At 36.1% G+C, this 24,730-nt stretch overlaps 1 protein-coding gene across 5 annotated transcripts in view; it reads right to left on the reverse strand.

Moving 5' to 3' along the window:
• LOC106881175 (unconventional myosin-XV) overlaps window positions 1-24,730 on the reverse strand; it is a 329,895-nt gene that overhangs the window by 69,740 nt on the left and 235,425 nt on the right. For all 5 annotated transcript variants that reach the window (XM_089364116.1, XM_052973941.2, XM_052973940.2 and 2 more), the window contains 5 exons: window positions 6,889-6,973; window positions 5,144-5,212; window positions 3,594-3,675; window positions 2,016-2,149; window positions 575-673 (listed from right to left, as the gene is read on the reverse strand). In XM_089364116.1, the coding sequence (XP_089220242.1) occupies window positions 575-673; window positions 2,016-2,149; window positions 3,594-3,675; window positions 5,144-5,212; window positions 6,889-6,973 (469 nt within the window). The remainder of the gene's footprint in view (window positions 1-574; window positions 674-2,015; window positions 2,150-3,593; window positions 3,676-5,143; window positions 5,213-6,888; window positions 6,974-24,730) is intronic.

The following is a 24,730-nucleotide window of genomic DNA, read 5'->3' on the forward strand; positions in this document are numbered from 1 at the left end:
TACTCTGTTATTCTTTTACTTGTTTCAGTCATTTGACTGTGGCCATGCTGGAGCACCACCTTAAAGGGTTTTAGTCACAGAAATCGACCTCGGGACTTATTCTTTGTGAGCCTAATAATTATTCTATCAGTCTCTTTTGCTGAACTACTATGTCACAGGGATGTAAGCACACCAACACCGGTTGTCAAGCAATGGTGGGGTACAACAAACACAGACACAAAAACACATACATAAATACATACGCATGAATATATATGTATGTGTGTGTATATATATATATATATATATATGATGGGTTTCTCAGTTTCCATCTACCAAATCCACTGACAAGGCTTTGGTTGGCCCAAGGCTATAGTAGAAGACACTTGCTCAAGGTGCCATGCAGTGAGACTGAACCCAGAACCATGTGGTTAGGAAGCAAGGTTCTTACCACGCAGTCACACCTGATATCTTTATTCTCATATAAATATGTTATAAGTTTATCCAATACCTTGCGACTGCCTGCTCATATTTTTCTTTGTATTTTACCTACGTTTTTGTTAACATACTGACACACGGACAGACTGTTTCTTACCAGTTTGAATATTGAGAGAGCATGTTTCTTTGATATGTCATTGTTGAAAGTCAGGAAAGTTTCTTTGATGGGGATTGGTACAGCAGCCCAGTTTGCATTCTGCAAAGAGAAAAATTATATTTATTAACAAACTAAAGTTTAGTAAAATGTATGTGATAGTCACCCATATATCACTAGTTGTTGCTATTGCTGAGCCCCGACTGATGAGATCTCATATAGCAAATCTATCAGATCTATGTATAAGGAAGACAATCCAGTAGTGACCATCTAAACTGTTTTCTATTTTTTCAGATATAGTCTGTCTTGGACTACGTTGTTTCATGTGTCCTTCCTTTTCTTTAAGACTGTGGGAAGATTTTGCTGCTATATTTAGCAGATTGAGCAGCTATGTATAAGCTTCCAGTTGCTGTTTTGTTATTATTTAACCACAGATAAACTTAAAGACATTCCAGTTGTGACCATCCCACCTTAGTTGTTTTAGATGTAATACCTCTACGACAACAGTGTTCAATGAGACTGTAAGATGTGATTTTGAGGTATATTAGATTGTTAATTTTAACATGTTGAATGACTATATAGAGAGATCCCCCCTCACTAATTTGTCATGTTATAAGTTAATACACTTATAAAGTACATGCTTGCGGTTAAGTTACAAGAACTACAAAAGGAAATATCATTAGTTCCAATTTTTCCCCAGTTGATTGTACTTTGAAGTGGATTTAGTTATAAACAGGATTAAAATATTCCAAGGAAAATTAATTGAAGATAAACGTTTTATGACATATTTTTTAATTTTAAATCCTCTGACTGCGAGTCCGCTGCCCTAACCACTGGGCCATTGTGCCTCCAGTTACTAACTTAGGTTAACCTTAATAACACTGAAATCATGGAACACTGTATTTTATGAAATATATATATATACCTTTGAATGGTTTTAGTAGTGCAACCCACCTGGTGATGAGCCATATCTTTCACAACCCACTTCTCAAAAATGGTTGTCCATGCCTGAATTAAACAGAATTAAATCTCAGACCCCCCCTCCCCCCAGCAGTGGTTCTCAACTGGAGTCAATATGACCCCTGAATGTCCATATAAAATTTTTGGGACTTCACATAACAAAATAGTAAATTGGGGATCCACAATAATATTTTAAGGGCCCCTGAAAAACTTTGCTTTAGATGCATATATTTGTATGTATCACATACAGGTTTCTTTCTCCAACATTTTTCATAGTTTAACCTACATAAGTTAATGTGTGAAAAACAGAAGAGGAAATTTGAAAGAAGTTTCTATAAAACTAGTTTTAAAACATTGAATGGATATGGGGGTCCACCAGAATAAAATAATAATAAAAAAGGTCCATAGATAGAAAAAATGGTTAAGAATCCTTGCTCTACAGGGATCTTCATCAACAGGCATGTTGTCTGGTTGTAAAACTGACCTTGAAATATACCCTGACGTATTTAGTGAATGGGTGGGCATTGATGTCGGTCGGTAGTTGGTACTTCATGTCTATTGGTACCACAGTGCCAGCAACTGTAGTGATGTGTTGGTCAGCATGGACAGGATTGTTATCTGGAAATACAGTTTAATCGTGTGTTTATATATATACATACACATATATATATGAATAATAACAATAAATGGAGCAAAATGCATATAAGTAAAAGTTCCTTTAATTCCGACACATGTTTCAAAATATATGAGAGCTCTTCTACAAAGAAGTAAGGGCTGGTGGAATTCCACATGTATTCATCTTCAGGGAATCAACATATAAAAGCAAGACAAATACGAAATGATGAGGTAACTTACGAGCTAATATACATTCATGCATATATATATATATATATATATACATGAATGTATATTGCAAGACAGTCAAAACTATTTCACTCATTATATGCATATACTCCATTATTCTCCATATATGCACATGTATGGAGTAATAAAATGTGACACATAGATGATAAAAATCCTAAATAATAAAGAATACATAACCATGCACAGATGCATAAAATTTGTCACTGTCACATGCACACATTTACTATCATTACCCCCCCCCCCACATATTTGCAGTCATTACTCTCACACACTCACTATAATTACCCCTACATATGTATAGTCATTACCCTCAAATATTCAATATCATTACTCACATACATTCACTATTATTATCTCTACATATGCATAGTCGTAACACCCACATATTCATTATCATTACCCACCACAGATTCATTATCATTACCTATACAAATTTATTCATGTATAACTCAGTCACACCTACAGACTGAGGTACAAAAATACTTGTATGCATGCATATTATGCATACATACAAGCATAGATTTATACATTTTCTATAGACTTTTGTGAACAATAGCACTGTCAGTTGTAGGCATCCAATAAGCCAATCATAACTTCACAGCGTTTACAATGGTGAGGAGCACAAGGAAGTATCTATGCAGTCAGGTTGGTAAAAATGCTATTAGTAGTTTATGTTTGAAGGTACCAGTTTATCTGTTTTCTTACTGATATTTAAAAAAATATATGGAAAGCTTCTGCACAGTTTCCATCTACATTTCCCACTCACAAGGCATTGGTAACCAGAGGCTATTGTGAATTACCATTGTCATCATCCTCATATATATATATATATATATATATATATATATATATATATATATATATATATCATCATGTTTCCAACTTCGCCTTACTGGCACTTGTGCCGATGGCATGTGAACAAAACATTGGACTGACTCCTGTGCAGGTGGCATGTAAAAGACACCATATGAGTGTGGTCGTTGCCAGTACCACTGGACTGGCCATCGTGCCGGTGGCACATAAAAAGCACCCACTATACTCTCGGAGTGGTTGGCATTAGGAAGGCATCCAGCTGTAGAAACTCTGCCAGATCAGATTGGAGTTTGGTGTAGCCATCGGGTTCGCCAGTCCCCAGTCATATTGTCCAATCCATGCTAGCATGGAGAGCAAAAGAAAACAATTTTATATTTTTACTTACTTTGGTCTTTGGACAAAACATGCGCCAGCTCCCCTGGGATCTCCATGTTGGCAATTACACTTGCTTCGTTACTCATTTTATCCTACAAGACAACAATGTGAGATTATCGTCAACAGATTAAAGCCATATTCCAAGATACTTTTAAAAAGAATATTAAGGCATAAGAAAACATTAATTATCTTTGACATCTTTATTTCAAACTTTATCAACAAATAACTCACCATGTAATAGCCATTTTATTAAACTCTATACCCAGTTGCACCTGTATACACACACACACACACATACATACATACATACATGCATGCATGCATACATACATACATACATACATACATACATACATACATATATAAGTCAGTATAGAAAGAAGTTGTTCTTTCCTAGAGATATATTATCCAAGCATACACCAGTGTTGCACTATTATGGATTAACGGTACTGGAAATTTTGCATATGTATATGTACTAGTGTTTATCAGTGGTTCTTCTTCAATGTCAGTACTTTGCACCTCTGAGATTCCAGTTGTCGCTATGGAGATTTTCAACATTCTCAATATAAGAGAAAAAAGTTTAAAACTTTTTTTTCTTTGCATTTTAAACATATCTATATAAATATATGAGTCCTCTATAATGAATCCATAAACACATATAAGACATCTAAAGGGTATACTTTTTTCCCCCTGAAGATATTATGCTCAGGTCATATAAATTTGATATTCACTTGATATTTATTGAGTATTAATTGAAACAGCTGTAAAGGATGATGATTAATTTGCTGTTAATAATAAACAATTATTAACTTCCCAATCTCCATTTTCTTTTTCTACTTTATATATATATATATATATATATATATATATATACATACATACATACATACATACATACATTCTTTCTTTTATTCTTTTACTTGTTTCAGTTATTTGACTGCGGCCATGTTGGAGCATCACCTGAAAGAGTTTTAACTGAACAAATCAACCCCAGGACATATTGTTTGTAAGCCTAGTACTTATTCTATTGGTCTCTTTTGCTGAACTGCTAAGTTATGGGTAATGAAATTTGATAGTGGAGGAGGTAGGGTTGGTGTGGTGAAAGAGTCATAGATTTAACCTTCACCATCATGACCACCACCATCATATTTTTTCTTCACCTCATCATCATATCTCGTCACCCCACCCACTGGCATATTTCATTCCACCCTACTGTTTAGGGTAAACATCAGTTTGCTGAGAGTGTTGTACTCCATCTCTGAATGCAGGAGTTGATGTCTCATTAAGCAGTAAAGCAGTTATGTAGGTGTTTTGGCCTCTCCCACCATGACACCAGAGCTGCCTGGGGCCACCCACCAATGAAGGCAATCAAACTCCTGCACGACAGCATGAAGTTTGCTGAGTCAAATTTTGTAACTTTGGGCCAGATGTTTCTACCATCCTCAAAACAACTCGGTCCTTCCTCACCACCACTACAACTGCCTCCCCCCCTCCCCCCCCCCCACACACACTGTTCCATTTCTGCTGAGCTGAAGAGTAAAAAAAAAAATGAATTCCTACTTGATTATTCTCCTTTACTTTTGGTTTATCGTCCTCAATGTCTTTTCTCAAGTTTATTTCTTGCAGCATCTACAATAAAAAGAATCCCAATGGTTAATGTAATATAAACACATAGAAAAAAAGGTTGTTTCTATAATCAACACCCCACCGCGCTCGACAGAGATGTAAACCAGAGTAAAAGCTAACAATGGCTGATGCCTCATGGACAAAAAGCAGAAATAAAAGATCTGATTTTAGCTAGACAGGAGGCCAATGCCAAACCATAAAATAATTACAAATATAAATATAAAAAACGAAACAAAGAAGACATAGGTATAGCTGTGTGGTTAAGAAACTCATTTTGTGTCTATATGTGGTTTTGGGTTCAGTATTGTGCTTCTGAAGACTATGTTTTCATGTACCAGATATTAAGCACTATGAAATAACAAGAGAAAAGGGATCACGCAAACATACATCAGAAAATATTTCAGAATGACAAAGGGATCATAGTCTTGGATATGTCAATCAACACAGGTAAGGAAAGAGATCAAGGCTAACTGGTTGGATATTGTTGTTGAGGACTATCAGAAGAAAAAGTGCATCCTAACTGAAATATCAGTTTCAGTAAATAATATATTTGTTTTAAAACAAATTGGAGAAATTATCCAAATATAAAGATCTAAAAATAGAGAAAAACCAGACTGACAACAAACAACAAAAACAATCCTTATTACAACAGATGCCTTAAGAATGATTGAGAAAACATTCATAGAAATACATAACTAAAACATCAGGACTTGCAAATATGGAACAGCATACAGAAAATATTACTGCTAGGCACTGCACACATAATACATAGGGTACTATCAACATAAGGGAAAATACAGAAGTCAAACAAAATACTGCAGGTATGAAAGATGCAATGAGCTGTGCTCAGTATTACAGTGCAAGCAAACAATAGAAAGAAAACTACTGATTAATATAGGAACAGGGCCTGAAATTTAGTGAGAGATGGGGTGAATTTATCTGATTAAATGAGACCCAATACGTGACTGCTATTTCAGGCTTTTAGTTTTTCCTGGATAAAAGATAAAGTTGGCTTCATCAGGATTTGAACTCAGAACATAAAGAGGCATATCAATCACCCAAAGTATATGTTCTGACACTCTAATAATTCTGCCAATCCACCACCATAATAATTGTTTCCACTTTAGGCACAAGGCCAGAGATTTTGAAGGAGAGATTAGTTATTTTACTTCCACTTTATATTACTGACCCTAAAAGGATGAAAGGCAAAAATTTATTTTGATAGGTTTAGAACTCAGAACAAATATTGGTTTCAAATTTTGGCACAAGGCCAGCAATTTTCGGGCGAGTGGATAAGTCAGTTAGATTAGCCCCAGCACTTAACTGATACTTATTTTATCGACCCTGAAAGGATGAAAGGCAATGTCAAACCTCAGCAGAATTTAAACTCAGAATGTAAAAGCAAACAAACTGCTGCTAAGCATTTTGTCCAGTGTGCTAAGAATTCTGTTAGCTCACTGCCTTATGTTATAATAATAATAAGTAGAATATAGCCATTTCTGTCTTGTTTATGAATTAAGAAAAGAAAAACAAAACGATAATAGCCTGGTTGTTGATAATAACCAAACTTCTCTGTTAGCTTATGTTGACACTGATTTTATCGCTGATTTACTATGGGACTGATAAAACAAAATGTCCTAAGAGTTCTTTATCAAGAATCCAGTTCTTGACATAGTTACCTGTTGGTAGGCTTTCCGTTGCACGTACATACGATATGTTGCTTGAGTTTGAATGAATCCATTTTTGAGAACTCGAAGCTGATTTCTGAAAAGCAAGAAGAAAAAAAAAAATTATAATTAATTTTGAGGACCAATTTATAATGTGTTTATAGGGGTCAGTTTGGGTATATATACCCATGCCTTATTTCACACGAGCATTGTTTTTTTGTTCTCTTCTCTATGCTTAAGTGATCCAGGCTTGGTCAGCCATCAAAGAAGTCACAAGAATCGACCCCATGTAAATTAGGATACAGTTTTTGTTCACAATGGAACATATGCAACCTGTGTAAAGGGGTGATGTTCAGTTGGAGGATTAAAAGGACTTCATACAGTGGCACCGATTCCTTCTGCCAGTCAGCACAACTGTATTAACCATTGCTAGAAAGTGTCATTGATAATGCAATGTGAGGCCCTTATATGACTCTTGAGCCCCACCAAAGATTTGCCCATTTTATTGTATTTGCTTATATGCAAGAAAGCATATACATATATATACATACATGCATATATATATATATATATATATATATATATATATATATATACACACACACACACACACACACACACCATAATTCAACGTGTAAAAGGAACACTTTTTTGTCAAAAATTAGGCTAAAAAATATGGGAGTTTCTTATACATACTGAAATGTGGTGTGTGTGTGTGTGTGTGTGTGTGTGTGTGTGTGTGTGTGTGTGTGTATATATATATATATATATATATATATATATATATATATATATATAAATATATATATATATAAATATATATATAAATATATATATATAAATATATATATATAAATATATATATATATATATATATGTAGTGAATTCAAAGACCAAACAGTTAAAAAACAGGAGAAAAAAGAAAAATACGAATGTACATAAGAAATATATATATTTGATGCTCAGTGAAAGGAGAGAGTTGTTAATGTTTTGAGCATAGCTCTTTGGCAGAAAGAGTAAAGTCCAAGAGAAAAGAAGGAAAAATGCAAAAACGAATGCACTCATGTCTATATAGTAGTATTGGGAAAAATTCCCAGTGATGCCTTCTGTATGAATAATATATAGTTAAGCACAAGCTAACATACTTAATGGAATCAAATAAACAGTTTTAATCAATTAAGACCACATTTGTTAGGAAAAGAAAAACCATTAGCAATAACGATAATTCTTATCACTAAAAACAGGGGAGAGAACTCTAAGATTAAAATTGATTAAAAACCGAAACTAAATGATTTAACTAGTTTAAAATAATGACAGAAAGTTTCCAAGGGCACCTTCTGCAAGAAGAACCTAATAGCAATACTAAAGTATAATATAACAGACATCTTTTTTATATTGATGACCATAGAGTCTATGTCACAGACAAACTATTTTGTCAGGTGTAAAAGCAGATCTTAATAAACATGAAAAGAAGACAATAAATCAAATAGCTGTTAGTATCATCACTATCCTAAGTGGTTTGGTGATATCCAATTTATAGCTGGTGTGTCTATGTTGTATTTCTTTTGACAGCATTCTGCATGAAAGGAACTTGGTGGGGTGTTAAGATTGCACTAAATGACAGTGAGAGAGAGAGAAAGAGCGCACTATGACAGTGGTGGTGGTGGTTGAGGTGGGTACTGTGAAGTAGTATGGTGGTGGTGGTGAGGGTGGTGTAGGTGGGAGTGTATATGTATAGATGTAGCCGTATACTTATGTTTTGGTCATAAAATAAGATCAAGGTGAATAGAGATGGTAGTCACAAAAACTTCAAAACTGTGAGTGTGAGTGAGCGTGTATGTATAATGAATACTGTTCCTATGAATAGGAATTAAATAATGTTATATATATATGTGTGTGTGTGTGTGTCTGTGGCGAACAGTTCCCAGAAACAGGAGTGGAATGAAGTTAAATATTCATATTTTACACACATACACACTCGTGTGTGCGTGTTAGTACATTTATGCACTAATACTAATAAGGGTGTAAAAAAAGTATGCAGTATGTATACACCCTAATAATGCGCATGTGTGTATGGGGGGGGGGGAAGTTTTAAAATAAAAACCAATGAACAGGGCTTGGACCCAACAAATACAAAGCATTACGTCAACAGGGTGGGGTGACTACTAACAAGGCATATACAATTGAATTATAGCCACCACTTCACAATCACCACATCCTAATATATATATATATATATATATATATATATATATATATATTATGTAAAGGTAAGATCCAAGGATCAATGTGTAGGAAGTTAGTAAGATTTGTGCAGTTCACAGAAGGTATAAAAAGCAACTTTCAGGAACAATAATATTATAGTTTATTGATGTAGAAGGTTGTAAATTTCTCCCATATGGAAGTTTGATATATATATATATATATATATATATATATATACAAACGTATATATAGCATAGGCAAAGGTGTGGTAAAAAGTTTGCTTCCCAACCACATGGTTCCAGGTTTACTCCCACTGCATAGTGCCTTGTCCAAATATCTTCTACTATGGTCCTGGGCCAAATAAAGCCTTGACAACCAGTGTTGGTGTGTTCACATCTCTGTAACTTGGCAGTTCGGCAAAAGAGATTGATAGAATGAGTACCAAGTTTAAAACACAAAAAAATACTGGGGTCAATTCATTCAACTAAAAATTCTCCAAGGTGGTGCCCCAGCATGGTCGCAATCTAAAGTAGGGGTTGGGGAGCTTTTGTAACCAATTACCCCTAAATATATTTATTTATGCCGCAATTACCCCTCTTGTTTTGAAAGGAAGAAAATCATAAATTATTTTATCGCATTTGCTTTATACTTTTTATATTTATAATTGTATTCGCCATAGAAATAGATTCAATAAACTTTTTGAATTCAAAGAATCTAATATCCTCATTATGAAACAAAAGGAATTTTCTAGAAACTTTTTCACTTCAGGTTTTGGAGAAATGACGTTTCATTTTTGTTACAATTATGTCAAAATTGGGGCATTTTGATGCCAGAGCAATTTAGATACAGTCTTCAGGTCTAATCGATTACTCTGTTTTGGGTACATGAGGATTAACACATACTCTAAGAAATTATTATTTCTTATATTTAATTGTTTATGTTATGATTTTATTTACTTCATGTACCCAGACCTTGTGGACACCCTGTATAATATATGAAAGTAATTAGTGAATGAAGACAAACTAAGTTTTTGAACAACCTCCTAGAAAAATAAGAGGAACCAAACCATCCTGAAATCACACTTAGAATCTGAGAAATAGAACACCTTCAGTGATTCAATAATGTTAAACGTCTTTTATTCAGGTAAAATTCAATACAAGATAAGAAAACATTGGATTACCATTGAAAAGGAATGAATCTACTTGATTACAGCTGACCTGTGGCTAAACAACAAACAACAACTTCAACAGATATGATAAATTTAGTCATTATATACATGTGTGCATGCATGCATGTGTATGTGTGTGTGCATGTGTTTCTTTTCATATCTATAAAATATACATTTATTTTTATATACATACATACATATATATATATATATATATATATATATATATGATATATAAAGTTAAATATTCCTATTTAAGTTGAATATCCATATTTCATACAGTCACACTCATGTGTGTGTTAGTACATTTACACACTAATACAATATTAATAAGGGTGTAAAAATTATGTAGCATGTACACACCCTATTAATGTATGTGTGTGTGTATGTGTCTGTGTGTGTGTATATGACAGTGTTAAAAAAAGCCCAATGAACAGGGCATGTTTGGATCCAACAAATACAATGAATTACGTTACCAGAGTGGGGTGACTACAAACAAGACATATGCACTTGAATTATAGCCACTTATTCATCATCACCACACCCATAATATATATGTGTGGTGTGTGTGTGTGTGTATGTATATATATATATATATATATATACTTCTCCCTATCCCCCTTTCCTTTATCTTCTTCTTCTTCCTCCTTTCCTTCTGATTCTTCTCTTTCACCTTCTTCTATTCGCTTCCCCCCCTCTTTCCCTCCCTCCCTCCCTCCTATCATTATATGTATCCACCCTCTTATTCCTCACCACCACATAATATCTTCCCCACAAACTCATCCCTGCATATACACTTTTAATTTTTTCACCTTTATTTCCTCCCGGTACTTTCCTAACAACAAGTTCTGATAGACGCATGGTGTAATAGCACGCCTTTGGTGCAAGTCTGAGGAAGTGCCTCTCCAATACCTAAAACTGCAAATATTATGTCAATTTTCTTTTAGAATTTTAACGTAAACTGGTGCTGCAAAAAGGGATGGTATGGAAATATTTGTAGCTTATTATGAAAGCTGTGTGAATAAACTTTCTTTGTCTTCTTCTTTTCATTGCATTACTATATATATGTGTGTGTATGTATATATATACACACACACATATATGTATTTTATATATATTTATATAATATGCATATACTTTATATATATATATATATATATATATACATACGCACACACACACACACACACACACACACACACACACATGCATTTTATATTTATATATGCATATACTTTACACACACACACACACACACACACACACACACACACACACATTAAAACAGAAATATACACATGTAAATAGAAAGAATGAGAGAAAGACAGAGATAATGCAAGAGAGGGACATTACAAATTATTTATTAAACACAGATGACATAAACAGTCATTAAAACAAGTTTAATGTTCAGGCAGCTGTGGCAAACTGCCAATGTCCAAACAGCTGTGCCCAGTAGTCTCATTTCACAGTCATAACATACTGTAAGGGATGCTGCATTTCAGCCCAGGCAGAGTCCAGCTCCATCCAAGATAGAAAGATATATGATATCACACATCATCCTGTAAACAAATTCAGTATAACATAGTGTATATATATATGAATGCCTTCTCATTTGTGTCTTGATGATGTTTTATATGCTTTTGCATAAAACAATGTTACTACTTAGGCAGTATATTAAATGTTATTGTATATACATGCCATAAAACATACTGGCTGGTCAGTATTTTTTTCATGTGAAGAACTAAGGGGATAAGTTACTTTACTTGGAACTGAGTAAGAGTTGGTGACTGGAAAGGCATCCAGCTGGCTTAACAAAATATCACTTCAAACCATGCCATTTATAGAAAAGCCAAATGTGAAAAGGATGATGATGATGATGATGGTGATGATCTATTTACCTATCTATCATATGTCAACATTTATGTTTAATATATTACAGTTAAAAAAATGCTGATGTCATGAATTCCATATCTTAATGTGTTTATTAAACATGGCATTCCTTTCTGCTGTGTCTATCATTGCACTATTGGCATTCCATAATAGATGGAATGACTGACAGTAACTGGGATCCAACAGAGTTTTATATGGACGTTTGAAACCACTTGCAATGATTATGTAATGCAGCCACAGGAGAAATTTAGTCTTTATAAAGCCCACCTCAGACTAAGTTGGTAAGCAGGTGACATCCTCTACAAAGGTGGTTCACTTCAATTATGATGAACTGACTTCTAAATGATTTCAAGACCTTCTAGAAATAACAGCTGGATACCCATCAGATCTTATATTATGAAGGTACAGGTATGACTGTGTGGTTAAGAAGCTTACTTTGCTAATGACACGGTTTCAATCTCTCTGCATGATACCTGGGGCAAGTGTCTTGTATTATAGCTCTGGACCAACCAACGGATTGTGAATGAATTTGGTTGATGGAAACTGTGGAATCCCATGGCTTATGTGTGCGTGTATGTATGTGCATGTCTTTGTGTTTGTTCATCCCTCTACTGCCTGACAACTAGTATTGATTTGTTTAAAACTCTGTAACTTAGCAGTTTGATAAGTGAAACCGACAGAATAAGTAATTGTCTGACTATGCTGGGGATTACCACCTCGAAGAATTTAGTCAAACAAATTGACCTCACAGTCCAATGGCTGAAACAAGTAAAAGATAACAGAAAAGGCAAAAGGCAGACAGTATAAAGAATTTATTACATATGTCAGTCATAGATAAAACAAACAGGATTATATACCCGGATATATAATTGTGTTTATTTTATACCTAGGTGTATATATGAATATCTTTCTGTGTGAGTGTGTATGTAAACTATTTGAACAATATCATACTTTGCATAGATAGATAAGACATTCCATGCTGTGCATGCCACAAGTCAAACGACTGTGACAAGACACTGTGAGGTCCATTCAGTCAGTGACTGCATGATAAGATGACAGTGCATATATTTACACACACACACACACACACACACACACACAGACTAGAGCTCTACAAGTCTGTAGTCTATTTAACTTATCAACATGCATAGGTCAACCCCTATTGGTCCATATATTCAAAAGTGAAAAATGTGATATCCCCCTACCTCATCTACTTAGAATAAAAAAGATTCCTCAATGACATGTTCAGTCCTCAATAACCTCAACACAGTTACCCTCCGTTTGAAACAGACACCAGCAAATGACAACTAAGCCACCTTTATAGACAAATAAATAAATATATTCTCTAAATTTGCATACTGCAATAAATAAGACAACACCTTTATTTGGAGAGAAAGAATTTAATCTATTATCTGGTTTAACATCTTCACTAGGCCCTTGAGTTTCATGAGTGAATCCACTCCATTGAAAACTTTTGTGCCATGTCCCAAGTCTGCAGATAACTTCCTTCCTTAAACTAGTCATGAAGATCTTGAAAAGAGTGACAGAAGCCTCCTTTCATCAAATTAAGCAATAAAAAAACAATATAAAATGCCAGAAACTCCCTCCCATTTTGAGACACATTTAAACCTTTTTAAACTGACCCATAAAGCAAAAAGATCTCTGATAATGTGATACAATGCTCTTATTAGTAGCAGACATACTTGATACTCACATTTTGAGATTATTTCTCTTGCTACTAAACCAAGACAGCCCTGTGTTAGGTGAACACATGACCTTTACGTGTGGTCTCCCAGTTTGGTGAGATAGGGGAGGAAGAAGAAAAACGCAGCCTGTTTGCTTCAGTTGGAAGCAGCACTTTAAGATATCACATATCACTTATCATGGTCCGATTCTGAAAACTTGCTCCAAAGTGGATTCCACTGAAGGCACTCAAGGTTCAGGTGGCGAATTAATTTTATCACCTGAGAACAGCCTATAAAATGAGCCTTAACACAGTGTTAGCGAAGCCAGTTTTTCTCACAATACTTAGGTTGAGCCAAAGCTATGGTAGAAGATACTTTTCCAAGGTGTCACCCAGCAAGCTTCTTACCACACAGCTACACCTACACCTCTATCTATGTATTTATCTATCTATGTATCTTTTTATCTGTATTTATATACATACATATATATATATATAACACCTAGTAAAAATGGTGCATTGCTAATGTTGAACAAGTAACTATTGTACAGACATGAATATATGCAAGTATGGTCACATGGTTAAAAAATTCACTTTGTAATCATGTGATGTCATGTTCAATGCACCATTTTTACTAGGTGTTATATATATATATATGTATGTATATAGATACAGATAAAACGATACATAGATAGATAAATACATAGATAGAGGTGTAGGTGTAGCTGTGTGGTAAGAAGCTTGCTTCTCAACCACATGCTTCCAGGGATCAGTTTCAAGAGTGGTATGTTGTGTTCTTGAACAAAACACCTCATTTTACATTGCTCCAGTCAACTCATCTGTAAATGAGTAACCTTTTGAGAGACAGGTGTTCCAATCAGGTGGATATTGGCCTGGTTGCCTAACCAGAGGGGTAGTATAAAAGCACCCACTACACTCTTGGAGTGGTTGGCGTTAGGAAGGGCATTCAGCTGTAGAAACTCTGCCAAATCAGATTGGAGCCTGGTGTAGCCATCTGGTTCACCAGTCCTCAGTCAAATCGTCCAACCCATGCTAGCATGGAAAGCGGACATTAAATGATAATGATGATGATGATATATATATATACACAGATACAGTAATACTGCATTTTATGAAGACTTGCTTTATGAGACTCTGGGTTTAAGAGTTTTATTTTGCAGCTTATTTTTAAGAGTTTAAGAGTCTTATTTTGCAGTAAGGTGAACTGAAATGTCTCAAGCACAGGATCCAAATTTTGAATGAAGTGTGAAATTTCTATAATTAGAACAAATCCTTCTGTGTGTTACTGAGAAATTTATAGAGAGCGAAAAAAAAAAAAGCTTCTTCTAAGCAAATACATTTAGACTTATTTTTTTAAAAAGAAATCTTCGAGTCTGTCTACAAGAGCTTGTGATTTAGTGATCGTGTCTAAAAGTGATGGTGTGGGTGAGTCTAGTGCGAGTGAAAGTGATTCAGAAAACGATTATAATAATATTTTTTATTATAAATGATCTTGACATTCTTTTTACATTACATAAAATATTCTTTACATTCTACTGTTGTTTTATTGCCATTTATTTACAAGTATTATAAATTTTATAGGTAAAATATTTTTTCTGGAAATGAATTACGATTCATAACATTGCCACTATGGAAAATTATTGTTCTACTTTATGAGTTTTCGCTTTACAGGCGGTCTCCAAGGAACAAGTTAATTCATATCAAGGCGTTACTGTATATAAACATATATATATATTATCAGGAGAAATGTTAAAGGACTATCATGAATTATATAATCTTACTAGAATTTTGTTGGGGAGAGGGCAAGCCAGTTATATTGATCCCAGTGCTCAACAGGTACTCATTTTATTGACCCCAAAGGGACAAAAGGCAAAGTTGGCATTGGTAGAATTTGAATTCTGAATGAAAATATGAATGAAATGCTACTAGGCATTTTGTCTTGTGTGCAAATGATTCTTCCAGCTCACAAACCTTAGTTGACTAGTAATAATTAAAAAAAAAGTGAAATAAAATCAGTGCATGTTTATTATTGGCACAATGGCCCTCCTCAGAAACAACAAAATCATTTCAATGCATGATTTTGTACAAGAATCTTGTAAACCAAATACAAAATTAAGAATGATTGTATATTTGTACATATGATAATATATATAAAGACAGTTTAGGCATGGGATGTAAGTCAAATTACTTTATCTGTTTATATTTTATTATGCAGCTCTTACACACACACATCATGAATGTAGTTGGTATTCAAATTTGGTGCTAGTTTGGTTTTGCACATATAAGAACAGTTTCACTATAGAAACACTTTACTCAGTGAAGTGACAAATCCAGCAAATAACACCACTTTCACTTCAATTTGTAAACTACGTAAAATAGTCACATATGACTTTCACTTTTTACGCATTTTAAGTTTGTCTCCAATATCCTGTTTTATTTAATTTTCCAGGGATTTTCCATTTGTTGTGCTTCTCTCACTAAATAAATTTTGGAGATTATTTGAGGATTTTTCAAGAGGTTTTAGATTTTGTAATTTAAAATCACCTGATCACATGATCAGCCAGACTATCAGATATTGTTATTCATTGCCAGTCACAGTGCACTTTACATCGTTTTAACTTTCAAATGATTTCACTCTACTGGCTAGGTGAGCAGGCCAACATTCCCCTTGACCAGAAGGCTAGTCGGATGCAGGGTTAACCATTTACAGCTGAGTAGACTGAAGCAACAAAAAATGAAGTATTTTGCTCAAGAACAAAACATATTTCCTTGTCCAGGAATTGAACCCACAGTCATGAGTGCAACATTCTGACCAGTATTAAATCTTATTAGAAAATGTGTTTTCTAACCAGTATTAAATCTTATTAGAAAATGTGTTTTCTAACCAGTATTAAATCTTATTAGAAAATGTGTTACACTACACCTGTTTATATTATATCTACACCTGTTTATATTATATCTATACCTGTTTATATTATATCTTAGTGAAGTGACAGAAAAGCCTAGAACATCAGACATCACCTAAAGATCCAAGTGACAATTTATGTAACATTTGTGTTTTAAACATTAGAGAGACACTTCCTCACAACTGCATCAAAGTTGAAGGATTTTGATATAAGTCCAGAATCCGACAGTGTAGATAACCTAAAGCTTGGGAAATACCCTATCTTTCTACCCCACCCCTAGGACTTTATATATATCTATGGCTTTAAGAGTATTGTGTGAGGGCCTGGTTGGATGTTCAATCTTCTGAGTTCTTTTAATGGGTTTAGAAAAACTGAAGGGCTGCTGTGAGAAGTGTGTGAATCTGAGAAACAAATATGTTAAAATTATAATTAACTAACCCTCCCCCAATTTCTTTTACCAAAAGCTAGGAACTTTTCAGCACAACCTTGTGTGTGTGTGTGTGTGTGTGTGTGTATTTACACACAAGTAAGCATACAAATGCAGAACAAGTACTCAAATACTGAAGGTAGAGTAATATGCTTTTATTGAAGCTGCAAGATCTTCATATATATATATATATATATATATATATATATATATATATATATATATTAAAAGCAAATATGAAGAAAAGCAAATTAGATTCATCCATATACAATGTATATTAAATACATGAAATACAAAATATGTATATATGTATACATATAAAAAAGGTCCAACTTACACAGAGTACAAATTATAGGGGTGGAAGAAAGTATTACAAATCTAGCAGCTGTTTTTGGGTTCTCAGTGATCCATAATAATGTTTGATATATATATATATATATATATATCATCATCATCATCATCATCATCATCATCATCATCGTTTAACGTCCGCTTTCCATGCTAGCATGGGTTGGACGATTTGACTGAGGACTGGTGAAACCGGATGGCAACACCAGGCTCCAGTCTGATTAGGCAGAGTTTCTACAGCTGGATGCCCTTCCTAACGCCAACCACTCAGAGAGTGTAGTGGGTGCTTTTACGTGTCACCCGCACGAAAACGGCCACGCTCGAAATGGTGCATCTCATGTGCCACCCGCACAAGAACCAGTCCAGGGGCACTGGCAATGATCTTACTTGGCTTGCCGGGTCTTCTCACGCACAGCACATTTCCAAAGGTCTCGGTCCGTAGTCATCGCCTCGGTGAGGCCCAATGTACGAAGGTCTTGCCTCACCACACACACACACACACACACACATGTATATATATATATATATTTATAGTTGTATATATGCATACATATATACTTCTAAGTATGTATCTAAACATATATATTTCTAAGCATGTATTTATATATACATAAATATATATAAATAGATGATATATTCAAACACACACACACACATGTGTGTATGTATATGTATATATATATATATATATATGCATACGTGTGTACATATATCCACTGTTACAAATACCTGTGACATGTTTGCTTAGGGTGTGTACAGGTAAGGCTACCATCATTTGCAACACTAGACTCATTGATAAGGATGATAAAATATCAAATGCTGATAGTGACGTACAAGTGGAAGAAGGAATGGGAGAAGGTGGGGGTGTAAAGTCATGAAAATTGTGTTCCATTTTATTTCTGACTTTCATTTTCTATTTTACAATTGCTCTTTTTTTTTTTTTTTTTTTACAAAAATTCCCTTCTAAATCGTGTTGACAACATAAATTCCTAACCACATACCAAGGCCAACTCTTGCTATTTCTATTGCGTTTCAGTCATAGTTTGAATGATCACATTCTGTAAACCCAAGAACTTGCCCTCAAAACATTTAGTCCACCTAAATATGTTGTTGTTGTCGTTGTTGTTCCCCTTCCTGTTTATAGCTGTTAGCTTGATAAACCACCTTTCCAAATAGAAATATGATATTGCTTTCAACTCATTTATCATCATCAATATTGTTTTATGTTATACATTATTCTCTATGCGGGCATGGGTTGGCTAAGTCCATTCTAGCATGTCTCGTTTTACTTACTGTCATTCTGTTATGTAAAACATACAATTATGCACAGAAAATAGTTTGTTGTTCTGTGTGTGGCATGAGTTTTCACTCTACGATAACATTTATATCAGCAAAAACAATTTTACAATATTAACTGGTTGCTACTTTATGATAAAGAGATTTTCTAAGCCTGGATGTGTGCGTGTGTGTGTTTATACTCTAGTGTGTGGGCCATCAAAAATGGTGTATCAATATTTCATGAGGCCAAGACATGAGCTGGGAGCATCGTCAGAATATGGGCCAAATGCTCAGTGGCATTTCATCCATCTTTATGTTCAGGGTTCAAATTCCACCCAGGTCAACTTTGGCATTCATCTTTTTGGGGGTTGATAAAATAAGTGCCAGTTAGGCACTGGGGTTGATCTAATCGATTTACTCCCACCCCCAAAATTGGTGGCCTTGTGCCAAAATATGAAATCCTTATTATCATTAGGTCCCACTTATGGCAGTATCATTAGTGCAGGTGTGGCTGTGTGGCAAGCTTACTTTCCAACCACATTGTTTTGGGTTCAGTTCCACTGCATGGCACCTTGGGTAAGTATCTTCTACTATAGCTTTGGACTGACCAGAGCCTTGTGAGTGGATTAGGGAGATGGAATCTGAAAGAAACCCGTATATATATATATATATATATATATATATATATATATATATATATATATATATGTATGTATGTATGTATGTATGTATGTATGTATGTATGTATGTATGTATTTGTGTGTGTGTTGTTCCTGCCACCATCACTTGACAACTGATGTTGTGTGTTTAGGTGCCCGTAACTTAGCAGTTTGACAAAGGAGACTGACAGAATAAGTACTAAACTTACAAAGAATAAGTCCTGGGGAGTGGTTTCTTCAACTAAAAAGGTGGTGCTCCAGAATAGCCACAGTAAAAAATGACTGAAACAAGTAGAAGAATAAAAGAATAAAGTGCATCAAACAAAATGCTTAACTGCATTCCTTTCTGACTCTTTACGTTCTAAGTTCAAAACTTGCCAAGGTCAGCTCTGCCTTTCAATCTTTCAGGGTTGATAAAAAAAGAAAAAAAAAAACAGAACCAGTCAGCTATCAAGGTTGATATAACTGACAATCCTATTCTCCTAAAATTGCTGACATTTTCCTTCCTGTATTGTATTTCAATTAGTATATATATATATATATATATATATATGTGCGGGCGACGCCCCTGGGCCGGCTCGTGTGCGGATGACACGAGGTTTTTCGAGCAGGATCGCTGCCGGTGCCCCTGGACTGGCTCATGTGCGGGCAACACACGAAATCCTTCGAGCGAGATCGTTGCCAGTGACCCTGGACTGGCTCTTGTGCGGGTGACACATGAAATGTTTTGAGCGGGATCGTTGCCAGTGCCCCTGGACTGGCTCGTGTGTGGACGACACATGAAATCTTTCGAGCGAGATCGTTGCCGGTGCCCCTGGGCCGGCTCTTGTGCGGGTGACACATGAGGTTTTTCGAGCAAGATCATTGCCGGTGCCCCTGGGCTGGCTCGTGTGCGGGCGACACATGAAATCTTTCGAGCGAGATCGTTGCCGGTGCCCCTGGGCCGGCTCTTGTGCGGGTGACACATGAGGTTTTTCGAGCGAGATCGTTGCCGGTGCCCCTGGGCTGGCTCTTGTGCGGGTGACACATGAAATGCCTTGAGCGAGACGAGATCATTGCCAGTGCCCCTGGGCCGGCTCTTGTGCGGGTGACACATGAGGTTTTTCGAGCGAGATCATTGCCAGTGCCCCTGGACTGGCTCTTGTGCTGGTGACACATGAAATTTCTTCGAGCGAGATCGTTGCCGGTGCCGCTGAACTGGCTCTTGTGTGGGGTTCTGGGATTTTTGGAGCGGGATCGTTGCTGGTGCCCCTGGACTGGCTCTTGTGCGGGTGACACATGAGGTTTCTCGAGCGAGATGAGCGTGGCCTTTGCCAGTACCGCCTGACTGGCCTTCGTGCGTGTACGACGTAAAAGCACCCACTACACTCTCTGAGTGGTTGGCTTTAGGAAGGGCATCCAGCTGTAGAAACACTGTCAAATCAGATTGGAGCCTGGTGTAGCCATCTGGTTTCACCAGTCCTCAGTCAAATCGTCCAACCCATGCTAGCATGGAAAGCGGACGTTAAACGACGACGACAATACATACAGACATATATATATATATATACCGCCTGACTGGCCTTTGTAGGGTTTTCGAGCGAGATCGTTGCCAGTGCCCCTGGACTGGCTCTTGTGCGGGTGGCACATAAAAGACACCATTTCGAGCGTGGCCATTTTCATGCGGGTGACACGTAAAAGCACCCACTACACTCTCTGAGTGGTTGGCGTTAGGAAGGGCATCCAGATGTAGAAACTCTGCCAAATTAGATTGGAGCCTGGTGATGCCATCCGGTTTCACCAGTCCTCAGTCAAATCGTCCAACCCATGCTAGCATGGAAGGCGGACGTTAAACGATGATGATGATGATGATGATATATATATATATGTATGTATATATTAATAGTTATCGCCAAGCTAACATGGCAGTCCAGGAAAATAGGACGAATGCTGTCGTTGAGTAGCTCCAAGTGGCCATCGCCTCTAGCTAGCTATGTGACACATGAACCTGTGTCCATTGTAACCTTCGAACAGGGAAGGCCAGCAGCTTCCACTTGCTGGTTTGGCATCTACAGACTAGTTTCAGGGTAGTTGCCCCTTATCAATTGCCCCTACATTGATGAGGGACAACTACCCTGAGACTAGTCTGTAGATGCCAAACCAGCAAGGGGGAGCTGCTGAGCTCCCCTGTTCGAAGGTTATAATGGACACAGGTTCATGTATCACATAGCTAAGATATATATCTATATATATATATATATATACATATATATACATATATAGATATATAATCTCAGCAGCGAACCCATGGAAAACAAACTTCAACCAACTATCCTGACTATTTGTCTGTGCACACGTTTGAATGTGGTGTATGCCAGAAGGCTTGCAAATCCGATGGGGGTCTTAAAAGACATGTTAGGATCCACAATGGGCAAAACTTACCTGCAGGTATTGGTAGTTCAAATCAGAGGTGCAATCTGTGTGGGTGTTTTTTCAGAACATTGTCTGGTTTAAAAAGCCACATCAGACGCCATGAAAGGGCTAAGGTGTAGGTACAGGAGGTGGTCAAACTCTGTTTAAGGAGCAGACAACCACCATATATACATATATATATATATATATATATATATGGGAGAATATACAAATAATAACAACAGACGAGGACAGGTGGTGTAAATAACAAAAGTATATATTAGTATGACGCTCGGGAATACGGAAAGTCTTTGACGTTTCGAGCTACGCTCTTCAACAGAAAGAATACGGAGACAAGGAGAAAAACACGGAGATATATATATATATATATATATAGATATATATATATATAGATATAGATATATATATATATATATATATATATATATATATATATATATATATATATAGATATATAGGGCAGGGAATCGTCAATTAGTAATAAAATTAATAATTAACAAATTTGCCGGGTAGCTCAGTATGAAAAAACCTTCTCGGTAAAACCATTTATAATCATAAATATATAGGGATTAGCAGTATCCTGCTTCTCCAACATACTGAGAATTCAGAAATAGCAGCCAAAGAACTACCGATTCCAAAACTACAAATTTTTCTCTAATTGATAGCGATATTTATGGTACCATAAATATCGCTATCAATTAGAGAAAAATTTGTAGTTTTGCAATCGGTAGTTCTTTGGCTGCTATTTCTGAATTCTCAGTATGTTGGAGAAGCAGGATACTGTTAATCCTTATATATTTATGATTATATATATATATATATATACACACATACATAGCAGCAGAGCATACAAATGCCCAAACAAGTATATTAATATATAGTAACATACATATCCACACATCATAGCAAACACACACACACACACACACACACACACACACAGGGGCAGGAACCTCTACGTAGTTACTTGATTTGCTAAAAATCACTGTGAAATCTCCTTCGAAATTACATTCCACTTTCTTAAAATGGGAAAAGAGTTACATAAATCCCAGACACTTCTCTAAAAAAAAAAGTTGGATGGTCATGTGTGGAATGCCTTTGATTATAGATCTGTTCAATCAGAGCTGACCTGGAGCTGACAGGTAGAACATAAATGTTAAATGTTACCATAACAACTAACGATACAGTTGACTAACTCCAATGCTCCATAATTTCTCTCTCTCTTTCTCTCATCTTGTGTTTCCTTGCTTCAGTGGTCAGTTATTTTTTTAAAAAGAGCAGCAAAAAATGGATCAGCTGACCTCTGAACAATGTCACTAACAGCTGGACAGAGTGACTCATTTAATGAAATACTTCACTGAGGAAAAATGCCTTTAAAAAAACACATTTCTTAACCCACTTCTTGAATTTTAATTAACACCTTAGAAGGTCACGGTAGACTTGTACAAGATATCAAAGAGAATTTTAATGTTGCTTGTTAGGGTCTGTCTGTATGTCTGTGTACTTGTATCCATGTATATTTGGCCAGGTGGTTAAGAGATTCACCGGCAGTCAATAGTTTGTGGGTTCGTTTCCACTGCTTAGGATATGAGACAATTTGGCTCAGCTGTTTTGGCACCACCTATTTGTCATTCCTGATTCAATGTTGATTTATTTGACTTCTGACATTTTAATGCTTCTCTCTCTCCCCCTCCCTCCGTTTCTCCCATGTTGTCTCTCTCTCCCTCTCTCTTGCCTTCTCTCTCATTCTGTCTCTCCCTCTCTCTCTCTCGCCTCCTCTATATTCCACTCTCGCCTTCTCTCTCTCTCATTCTCCCTCTTTCCCATGTTCTCTGTCTCTGTCTGTATCTCTCTCTGAGCATGTTTCCAGGTTTTGTGTATGAGGAGACGGAAAGTGTTTATGCCAGCCATTTTCTATTAATAAATTGTAATGTCCCCTTCTCCCTCTCTCTCTTCTTATCTGTGTGTGTATATTTCTGCATGCATGTGTGTGTGTATGTGTGTGCGTGTGTGTGTGTATGTGTGTGCGTGTGTGTGCACATACTTCTGGTGCCAAAAAGTACCATAGCCAAAATAGGCTGAATATCCAGTTAGCCATGTGCAAATTACCAGACTGTTATACCCCTTAGAAGGTGATAGTCATAACTGGAATGCTTTTGATCGTAAATCTGTTTGATTGATGCTGACTCAGTCCTAAAATACAACAACAATAATAACAATAATGCTAAGGACAAGAAATTCTGTGAACCCATGGTAAACTGGTTAATCACGTTTGCCCAAGATGTGGAATTGAACCTGGAACATCATGACTTTGAAACAAAATGAGTGGCTATGTGGTAAATAGCTTGCTTACCAACCACATGGTTCTGGGTTCAGTCCCACTGTGTGGCACCTTGGGTAAGTGTCTTCTACTATCGCCTCAGGCTGACCAAAGCCTTGTGAGTGAATTTGGTAGACAGAAACTAGAAGAAGCCCGTCGTATATATGTATATATATGTGTGTGTGTATATGTTTGTGTGTCCGTGTTTGTCCCCCCCCCCATCGATTGACAACCGATGCTGGTGTGTTTATGTCCCTGTAACTTAACGGTTCGCCAAATGAGACCGGTAGAATAAGTATTAGGCTTCTAAAGAATAAGTCCTGGGGTCGATTTGGTCGACTAAAGGCGGTGCTCCAGCATGGTCCCAGTAAAATGACTGAAACAAGTAAAAGAGTAAAAGATTAACAGTTCAGCCATGCTGTGTACCTAAGATACATTGGTTCTGGTTAGCAATAAAAGAAGGGATGGTCCTGGTTAGAAAGCCTTTTGATCATATTTCTGCTTGATCGGAGCTGAAGTGAGGTTAAACAGTTGAG

Source organism: Octopus bimaculoides, chromosome 16 (genome assembly GCF_046866305.1).
Source record: "Octopus bimaculoides isolate indiv1 chromosome 16, ASM4686630v1, whole genome shotgun sequence".
In the NCBI taxonomy this organism is placed as follows: Eukaryota; Metazoa; Mollusca; class Cephalopoda; order Octopoda; family Octopodidae; genus Octopus; species Octopus bimaculoides.